The sequence below is a fragment of the Rhipicephalus microplus genome, unplaced genomic scaffold (assembly GCF_043290135.1).
Source record: "Rhipicephalus microplus isolate Deutch F79 unplaced genomic scaffold, USDA_Rmic scaffold_655, whole genome shotgun sequence".
NCBI classification, from domain to species: Eukaryota; Metazoa; Arthropoda; class Arachnida; order Ixodida; family Ixodidae; genus Rhipicephalus; species Rhipicephalus microplus.
In genome coordinates, this window is record NW_027465212.1 from 1060 (window position 1) to 11585 (window position 10526).

At 47.0% G+C, this 10526-nt stretch overlaps 1 protein-coding gene across 2 annotated transcripts; it reads right to left on the reverse strand.

Moving 5' to 3' along the window:
* Positions 1–1399: 1399 nt before the first annotated feature.
* On the reverse strand, positions 1400–7186 carry LOC142795415 (H(+)/Cl(-) exchange transporter 3-like). Of its 2 annotated transcripts, none has more exons than XM_075886050.1 (2): positions 6736–6891; positions 1400–1879 (listed from the first exon to the last, which is right to left on the reverse strand). In XM_075886050.1, exons 1-2 carry the CDS (start codon positions 6830–6832, stop codon positions 1452–1454), a joined length of 525 nt encoding a protein of 174 aa, XP_075742165.1. In that variant the 5' UTR covers positions 6833–6891; the 3' UTR covers positions 1400–1451. The 2 variants fall into 2 exon arrangements, with proteins under 2 accessions (XP_075742165.1, XP_075742166.1); XM_075886051.1 differs by lacking the exon at positions 6736–6891 and adding an exon at positions 6931–7186 and having other exon boundaries at positions 1405–1879.
* Between the last annotated feature and the right edge of the window lie 3340 nt (positions 7187–10526).

Genomic DNA, 10526 nt, shown 5'->3' on the forward strand with positions numbered 1-10526 from the left:
ACTCGCTAGATGGCACTACCTGTTCCGTGTAATCACAAAAAAATTGAATTTTTGAACCACTCGCGCCATTCCCTACAGTAACGTCCAGCGGTTCTTTTTTCCATGAATCAAGCAGAAATGAACAAGCAGCATTTTATTGAGTCTCTTGATGAACGAAAGGTTCTTTATGTAGTGCAGTTAGATCAATTACTAGTGATTAATTGTAGGCCGTCCTTCTGATGTCATCGGGATCATTTTGAAAATGTCCTACTGTGGCACTTGTGTTCTTGTGCATTTACCTTAATTTCTCGGTAAGTGAGCACAGTTGTTGATAATATTGTCGTTTCAGATGTTGTCATACATTTAGCTTTCACACTGATGTAAATTGTTGTTTGACTTTAGTGTCCCTTTAAACCATGAAGCATAGTATATTTAACACTCAAACCCTGTTTAAAAGCTTGAGAGACAAAGAACTGAATGGCGCACAAGCAGAGCTAGCCAACACTTATCATTTCATAAATTAAGCAAGAGCAGTCCAAAATATGAGATATCGTAATAAATTTGCTTTCTAAAATGCATGAAAACAGTTATAACATGGTACCCTTTTCAATTAATTCTATAGACATAGAAAAAACATTACTTGTCGTACATTCACCCACCACCTTTACATATTGCCAGTGGCAATCCCGAGTTCTACTCAATAGGTGCGCTGTGCTTTTTTCCTTACACATATACAACAAATTGCTGCAGTCAGTCCACCCACCCCTAAGAAAAAACCATTATACAAGATATTCTATGAAAAACATTACCCAATATATATTATGCTCATGCTGTAGGTTTACATACGAGATTCTACAGCTTGCTGCCCACTTCCTACTTTGAGCTTGATAATTGCTTTGCTGGAAATCCAATATGCATGCTTCAAAGTATAGCCCACTACTAGACCCTAAATTGTGTTCCATCACCAATGCTAAAAATGTCAGCAAGCAGCCCAATTTTTCTAACATTTCAGCGTTGCCTAGCACAGTTTTAGCCACCCTCCTCCATACCACTCCTAAAAAAAAAACCCTTGCTTGCAGTGAAATATAGGAAAGCAGCCAAATCCGACAAAATCAAACTTGTCAGGTTAAACCTTCTGAAGCAAAACAGGTTATGAAAGAAAGGCATTATTGTGGTGATGCTTGACTTGACTCATACATGGTGCCCTTTACATACACTAAGATTTCGAACAAGTGTTTTCAAAATCTGTCATGAGGCTTTGACTGGCACAGCAAGAACACACAACTGCACCCTTACACATGTCAGCCAAGTTAATCTTCAAGACAAAAGTAAAAAATTACACAACTGTAACCATCTCTGGTGGAGGATACCTATACGGCAGCGTATAGAAAAATGGGTAGAAGAAAAAGAAAGTGAAAGAGTAGTACCACTATTCTGCTGTGTCAGGCGACGAAATAACAGCTACGATACTTTCAAACAGGTATGCCTCCAGTAAAGGTACGTCTTGCGGACACACACCTGTACCACTGCTTGCAGTCATCCCCCTTGAAGAAGGTGTCATTGGAGGCCCAACAACACTGCTCCTTGTTGAGCCAGAAGGCTTGTGGGCATATGCCCTCGCGCAGGTCCTTCATCCAGAGGGCGCCAATGTCGATGACGGCCGCAGTGGCACCTGCCGCCAGCCCCACCAGGAGCACACACAGCCAGCCCGACCATGCGTCGTGAAAGCCCACCAGGAGCTCCACCAGACCGCCTTGTCCGCGACGTTTGACAATGAGCCGGTGGCGCATGCGGTCCCGGGCCAAGTCCCGCTGCCAGTCAATCGTGTGGAAGTCTTCATACTGTGCCGCCGAGGGACCCAGCTGCTCTTCGAGCTCCTGCTGCTGCTGCCCAGATGAGCCTGTAGGCAGGGACCGGGCAAGAAACTATGGATCATGAATAGATGCATAACTTCCTCAATGAAGACTGAAAAGAATAGTATCGCAGTATGCCGGATCGTAGAATGAAGCAAAATACAGAGCGTTTGAAAAGGTACCATACCCAAAATGCATAAAAACACTAAGTACTTCAACGAGGACCATCCTAAAGTTGGAAAGCCATTTTGATGTAAGAAAATTTGCATAGGCAGTATTTCACATGGTCTAAGACTGTCTCTCACCTAAAGAGATGATTGACTTCGATGAATGTTTAGTTCGGCCCGCCTTTGTGAAATGAACATTAGATATGACTCTATGAAGCTACGACTCTACGAGCTGCAGTGAAACATTCAAATACGCTGGCAACCACTAGTTGTGATTTGCGCATCATCGCACTGTAGTATCCATTTCATTTGAATAAAAATTTTTTGATGCCTGCGCTCCAACAGGAGGGCTGGCAATAAATTGAACCATGAGCTGCACTTTACACACCATTGTAGTTGTTGTGACTGGTAATCATGCAATAGATGCACTATTACTGAATGTATACAAAAATGATAAACCACTCATAATGCTACGTCAAGGCTAAAACTAGGAATTGGGGACCTAGGCAGTCATTCACTGCCTGCTTCGCTTGAAATTGATAGCCACAACGCACGGGATCTGCCAGATTTTTGTTTTGCAATGTTGATGTGAAATTCATCAGTGTTAAATTTTTTCCCCTGATGTACCAGCAAATCATATGAAGCAAAATTTTAGAGGCACAAAAAAATGAACACAAGAAACGACAGGACTCGTGCCTCTCATCCTCATTCCTTTGTGCCTCCGATATTTACTACAAAACCATGCACTAGCCCAAGAATGCGTTTTAGTCGTTATGAAGGAAATCTACATGTCTGTTTGAAATACATCTTAGAGGGAAGGCTAACCAAAGGTAAAATAATTGTGAACTGTTTTATTTATTTGCCATGAGATTCCAGAAAAGGAGGAACAGCTGCAATGTCTTTACAGCAGGTTATGAGATAATGCACATAGGCACATTGGCCAAAATAATGCCTAATGCCATTGTAAATAGTACCACAACATAAACCTGATGACCACAGTATGCTACTGCTATGACATTGCTGCATTTCACTAGTGATATGGCTTTGAGACAAAACCTTCCATTGCACCATATGTGCAAGCGGGTCTCGATGATGTACAGCTAAGAGTGCTAGGTTATTTTCCCACCACTTAAGGAACGAGGACAAAAAAATTAATTGACATGAGCATAAGCTTTAATATCGTAAGCATGATCATTACCAACTGGACTGATATGGTACTCCTAAGGTACACGAGCTTATGTTGTGATGCAGCTCCCCCTTTCCCCCTCAAACCGATTTGAAATGTCTATAATCGAAAAATGCTCGATCAGTCTTAAAGATAATTAACGATAGAAGCGTTAAGAGCAAGCAACACCTGAAAGCAAGACACCTATACTTCATTATTTCATCTGAGTCACCGAAGTAAGGTGAAATCGTACTTCCGCACATGTTGGCATGCAGAACACACTACAGCTACAGCTGCAGCAGGCTCTCACGGCAACCTAGATGTCACGCATACATGATTTATGTGCGCTGCGGAGGAAAAACACTTCAGAAGCACAATGCATCCAATGGCACGCCAGCTAAGGGGGGTAGGGGGGGGGATTAATGTCCGATCGAACGTGCACCAATTGTTGGCCGTTTAAAAAGGAATCAGGTGCTCCTACAGCGATGTAAATCAACCTGCGGAAGATGAAGCGGACGCAAAAAATCCGATCGGATAGCCGAAACGACACCGACACAGTCGCGAAACGGGCGATTTCGCTATGTGGATGACGTCATGACGGTGACGGGCGCGCGATCCAACAGTACGCTGCTATCCGGCCTAACACCGCGTGTCTAAAACAATCGGTTTCTCGCCACGCGGCCAGCAAAAAATTCCAGAGATGAGGAATAACTCGTACTTAGAAAGAAATGCAACTTTTATCGGAACATTCAAACGGACAAACCAATTCACGAGTCGTCATTCGGGGCTTGTTTAATCATTGCCAGTAGCTTAGCCGCACACAGGAGGAGGCTATCAAAACTATAGAAGGAGAGAGTTTCAGAAAGAAGAGCTTCTTTCTCGGCGCTGCCTGGACATATAGGTGCTTGTCCCCACCTTTGGCGCGTCTCCGGCACTTCTGGTGTAGCTGCCTGCTCTGGTGGCCCGCTGGCAAGCCGCTGCTCGTAGACGGCGTGTAAATGAGAACCGTGGCAGCCAGCTCGGCCGCCGCAACCGCCGCCTCTGCCAATTCCGCCTTGGCCGACGGTGACAGCGACTCCGATGACAGCTCGCGCGAGAGGCCACGACGATCGGCAGCAGACACCGCGGAAGCAACGTTCGGAAATCTACCGCTTCCGTTCGCCAGTGCGCAGCGGCGACTCCACCAACCAAACCAACGCACACGGTCTTCTTCCGTTGAGCCGCGACTCACTCGCGCGATCAACAGCGCACGCACGCACACGCGCAGGCGAACAGTGCAACGCACCGTTCCCAAGCGGCGCCGGAGACTCAAGGGAAACAAGAGAAAGGAAGAAAGAGAGCGAAGGAAAGAAAAAGAATAGAGAACAGCAGGCGCACGAAAAGGACACCCTCCGACAATGGTTTTCCCTTCCCGTATACCTCTCCCTCTTCTTCGTTTCTCGAAGAGAATATGACGAAACGAAATAGAAGAAGTGGAGGGCTCCGGCCGTTGGTGTACTTGTGAGGGGAGCTCGGACCCCTGCCACAGCCAAGGTCACCACCGCGGGGAGACAAACGCAGCTGTGCCGCCGAAGGAGAACCTCGGATATTTTTTTTCCTATACACAGCCGCCTGTGTCTATCGAGAGCCGCCGACGGTGGGGTCACGCACGTAGTGCATTCACAACACGGCGCGGAGAATTCAAAACGGAAGCCGCAGTGGTGCATTCTCCGTCGACCGCAGCAGCTGCATTGTCGCGAAAGGTAACCGATATAACAAGCGTGCGGTTACATCACCGGTAGCTTACGCCAGTGGGATAAACAAGCGCGCATTCGAGATAATACGGTCAACGTCAACAAACACGTTCCAGTTAACTATCGTTGAGATGCAAATTAGTTTACTGCAATTGGGAGGAAGTACAGCGGCACAGTTTTCATTGCACGAACAGCCACCGGCCCTATCTTCCGTTAATCACTAATTATTATTATTATTATTATTATTATTATTATTATTATTATTATTATTATTATTATTATTATTATTATTATTCCTGTTGTTGTTGTTGTTGACGATGAACGTAAGCAACCGTGCAATCATTGTAATCGTCCCTGCTTCAAAAAAAGACTTGAACGATAAAGAAATGACAGAGCTGAGCTGCTACTTGATATGTGTTCATGATAAAAAGACCGGGCGTAATGTGATGCCACAAAACAGCTTTTCGTGCTCGTGTCCCGAATTCCATTTTGTGTGCGTGTTTGCACGCCCTTTCTCTTTATGAGATAAAGAACACATGGATCCACGCGCTTGCAGTGGGCTGCAGTGGTTCAAACTGATGGCAAATGAAAACTCTATTTAGGCAACTTCATACAAGCTGTCTAGGTATCTGGCAAAAAGACAAATATTTGCCCGACAACTACTCGCGAGCACTTCGCTGTAACAGACAAATAAAAAAAACGCATTACTGACAATATACAAAGACTATGGAGACTTACTGCGAGAGAAGTGTAGATAAATGAATGAATCGAGCATTCAAAAGAACGTACAATGGCACGTGATATATACGCAGGACATGACATCATCAAAAGTCGAAGTTTTTTTACAGACACTCGACAATATAACGAGCCGCTAAAGAAATGCCACCGGCAATCTAATCGAAAATTTGATAACTTCGTTTCAAGAGTCGCCGACCTGATCACCTTGCTTATCACTATTGCATTGCTAATCTGTACATAAACATCTAGCCGTTTGTTTGTTTTTTAACACGGGAACAAATGCGCGATGAGGGTCGCTTCAACATGGTTTTTAAATAACTATTATCAACTTATCTACAGCACCAGCGTTCTATACGCAGATGGTGCGATGGGAATCACGTTTGACCACCACGGGTATATAACGCATTACCATACATGTTTTGGAAGCTATGCGTACAAGGATTCGAGTGAAACGAATGATGAAAAAAAAAAATGAATGTGCGAGCACCGAAAAAAAAAAAAAAACGAGTCAGAGCCACGACGCGCGCGCTATCGGATCTATACCAAACGGCGTGCGTCGCGGATCTGACACGCCGACGACGCGTCGCACACGCAGTTGCAGTGCGTTTTTATTGGCGCATATCATTAATAGCGTGCAGGCATAGAACCAATCGAATTGGTCGAACGTCACAAGCCGGGCGCAACACCACTATGCATCATCGCCTGTCATCGCGCACACACACGAAAACAGAGGCGATCGGTGCACTACGCAGGAGAAATATATCAATACTTATAGTTCGCTATACCATTAACGACTTCACCCGTTTTCGAAGAAGAGGAGGGGGGGCAATCACATCTATGTGCGTAATAAATGCAGGGATTCTACGATGCCATTATGAGGGACACCGTAGAGTGGGGGGGGGGGGGGGGGGGGGCTCCGGAAATTTCAACAGCCGAGTACACGCGTATACCTCACGCATTCGCCTCTATCAAAATTTGGCTGGGATTCAATCCCGCGACCTCACGAGAGAAAACAACGATATAATTACCAGGCACACCTCAGTGGCTGATCGACTCGGGTTTAATTTTTGACGACCCGAAGTTCCTTTTAACACACACACCTGAATTTATGCGCAGCCCCGCGCGACAGGGAATCGAATCCACGTCCTCGCACTTTCCAGTCGCCAGAGGGTGACCCGCGCACACCACGAGATCCATCAGCTCCCGAATCCGGCTAATGTGAAATGCATTTCACGCAACAAACACAGACGCCGCGGAACGGGGAAACGCGGTAGGCAACTGGACTGCCTGTATACCTTCGACGCCGTCTTCGTCGTCGTCGGCGAGCGGTCGCAGCGCGAGGGGGCGTAGAAACTTCCAGCGATCGCCGACGAGCAGCTCGCTGCCGTTGCGGTGGAGCGCGGCAAGCGACGGCTCGACGTAGCTCTCCTTGCGTTCCACGGCCATGTCCCTCCCCACATCCGCACGCCCGAGGCGGAACCGGGGCCGAGACGCGCGCACTGAATCACTCAACCCGCGCGATGTCGCGACGTACGGTGGGATGTGGCAGCATACGCGCACAGCTGACCCCCGTGCACGACGCCGCCAACACCCCTCGGGCTGCCCTCCCCCCTATCGGCGTCCGGCGCTTATCGAGACGCGCGAACGATCAGGCAGGCAGGCAGGCCGCGAGCTCACGTACGACATCGCAGGCCGCCGCGAGAATTGCCGGCTTATCCTCCTCACTACCGTACAGCACGCGTTGCCAAGTTGCGTATTGAGGAGTCGCGTCCTCTCGGAATGAAATCGAATTCTGCTCCGAGAAGCGAGGATTCAGCCACGCGGCCAATTCTCTCCCCGCCAGAAGCGCTGTCAAGAAGAGAGTGAATCACCGGCGTCTCCCAGCAGGCTTCAAGAAGCAACACCTGCCCGCCGCGAGCTCCGCCAGCGGGGAAAAAAAACGTCAGGCCGTCTTAACCCCTCTCGTGGCAAACACTGGACTCCCTATTACTACACCCGTAAGCTCCAAAAAAAAAAAAAAAAAACACGGCGCGCGCCGTTATCTCAACCGTTGTATAAAATGAGAATTTTACGAACGACGCTGCTGTGGAGCGAAAACCGTGAGCAGCAGAGTCGCACCGACGACAGGCGTTGTTGACGCGTGCTGCCGCGTTGGAGAGTGAAAAAAGCGCCGGTAACGATATAGGCCCCAAAAAATCTTCAAGGTAATCATGCCTATTCTCGAACCACTCGACAGCACGATTCTTTTTTTTTTTATGGGCACAATTCGTCACGGTAACCAACTTCGACCTTTTCGTGTGTGGCACTATCGTAAAGAGAACTCGATATTCGCTGACGTCACACGAGGGTTTGTCAAGGAGGCGCGCGTTCGAAATTAATGACGGAGCACGATAAACATCACAAAGCGCCAGCTGCGCTATAGGCAACATCGCTATCCCCCGACAATCTTTAATTCTAAACAATCGCATCTGCAAATCAGGTTATCAATTAGTAACGCTTGACTGCAATCCAACAATAAACATCTCAAACAAGCGCTGAACAGTCTCATGTTATTTAGACAGCCCTAAGTGATGATCGTTCTCATGCATATGCAACGTACTGTACGCGCTCTCTCTCTCTCTCTCTCTCTCTCTCTCTCTCTCTCTCTCTCTCTCTCTCTGTGTGTGTGTGTGTGTGTGTGTGTGTGTGTGTGTGTGTGTGTGTGTGTGTGTGTGTGTGTGTGTGTGTGTGTGTGTGTGTGTGTGTGTGTGTGTGTGTGTGTGTGTGTGTGTGTGTGTGTGTGTGTGTGTGTGTGTGTGTGTGTGTGTGTGTGTGTGTGTGTGTGTGTGTGTGTGTGTGTGTGTGTGTGTGTGTGTGTGTGTGTGTGTGTGTGTGTGTGTGTGTGTGTGTGTGTGTGTGTGTGTGTGTGTGTGTGTGTGTGTGTGTGTGTGTGTGTGTGTGTGTGTGTGTGTGTGTGTGTGTGTGTGTGTGTGTGTGTGTGTGTGTGTGTGTGTGTGTGTGTGTGTGCGCGCGCGCGCGTGTGTGTGTGTGTGTGCGTGTGCGTGTGTGTGTGCGAGCTCTTAAGTGGTGTACCAGGAGCATGCACAGCCTAGTTGTCAGGCTGACCACGTCAGAGCTTGACACTACCTCAAGGTTTCGCCCCGCAGAGAAAAAACCGGCTGTTAGCGTGCTCTACACATACGTGGCCGCGGCTGTACACGCATGTAGGCGTTATCGCTATGTGTATGTTCTATGCACGCCTGTACGTGCATCGCCTTCAGTTTTAAATGGGAAGCATTTCTTAGCGAACTTCGGCGACTTTGAGCATTATCTATCTATCTATCTATCTATCTATCTATCTATCTATCTATCTATCTATCTATCTATCTATCTATCTATCTATCTATCTATCTATCTATCTATCTATCTATCTGTCTGTCTATCTATCTATCTATCTATCTGTCTGTCTATCTGTGTATCTATCTATCTATCAATCAATCAATCAATCAATCTATCTATCTATCTATATATCTATCTAGCCGCTTACGTTTGGGTGCTCTCGTGGTCACCCATTAACTTGGCATGAACCAAAATCACCATGGGAGGGTAAGATGGTTTGACGAATATGACGCCCTGGTCATGACATAAATAATGTCACAATCCCGTCGCGTACATCGTCAGACACTTCCTGCCAGACAGCGGCGCATACCCACGGGCGGGTATGTGTCGCTGGTATGAGGGTATGTACCACAGGTGATTGACACTGAGTATCTACCCAGGAACAACGAGAACACACATGGGCAATTTTAACGCGCGAGTGTTGAGAAATACCCGACATTGGTAGCGTTGTTCCGACGAATGCAAAGAATAAATGTCAGTGTCCCAGCTGGAAGCGAATCCAATTAAGCATTCTGCATGGCAATGAAACATTTTACCACAGAGCTACGCCAGGTCTACTGTTCAAACAGACGCTAATCTTCGTAAAACGTCAATAGTGGTTGCAGTGCTGCAGACCCAATTTTATAAAACATTACATATGTACTCCTTTGATACAGCCGCCACGTCGGGTTAACGTCAGTTGTGGTTAGTTGTCATGCTCTGAAGTTTATTCATGTAGCAGTGTCCAGGTCCAGCATCCTCGCGAGCATCAGCGCTTCATACCAGCTTCTGGTGTTGCTAATACGCATGTTCCAGCTGGCATCCTTGCGTAAGTGAAAAGAACTGGTTACATAAACATCTGCAAGTCTTCAAATTATGTCTGTGCGAGCAACATTTGTACATATATATTTAGCGTCATTTCGTGACGTGTCGCTCAATAAAAAAAATTGCAACCCGGTCAGCTTCCCTCCGTACGCTTCGCATAACGTCGATTCCAAGTGCGTGGGATCTGCCGAATTTTTCTTTTCTTTTTTTCTATGCCGACGTCAGCATGTGTTCACGACAAAGCCTTTTATCAGCGGCCGATTGGACCACCACCTTCACTAGCCGACCGGAGACCGGCACAGCTCGCGCATTCCTTTATCAGATACGCCCACACTGTTCCTGCAGCTAACGCCACACTGACGAAAAGGTCGGGAATACCGTCGTTATCTCAAGGTCGCACTAGAGACCGCGAACGTTTATGCAAACACCGAAGAAAACAAGGGCAACGTTCGCTTGAACGGTAATCCATTGTTTTCACACGGAGCTAAGGCATCTCTGCTTCTCTAAAACCACGGATCAGCACTGCGTGCAGAACTTCTGAAGTGACCACCATTTTGATAAACAGATTATTGTGATTACGCAGTTTGGGCCACTCATTAACGCTGAAAAAAACTAAAAAGAATTGCGGGATCACTGCCACCTACCGATATTAGAATTGTCTGTGTTTTTGAAAGAATAACTGCACCATTCGCAACACGTGTATAGTATA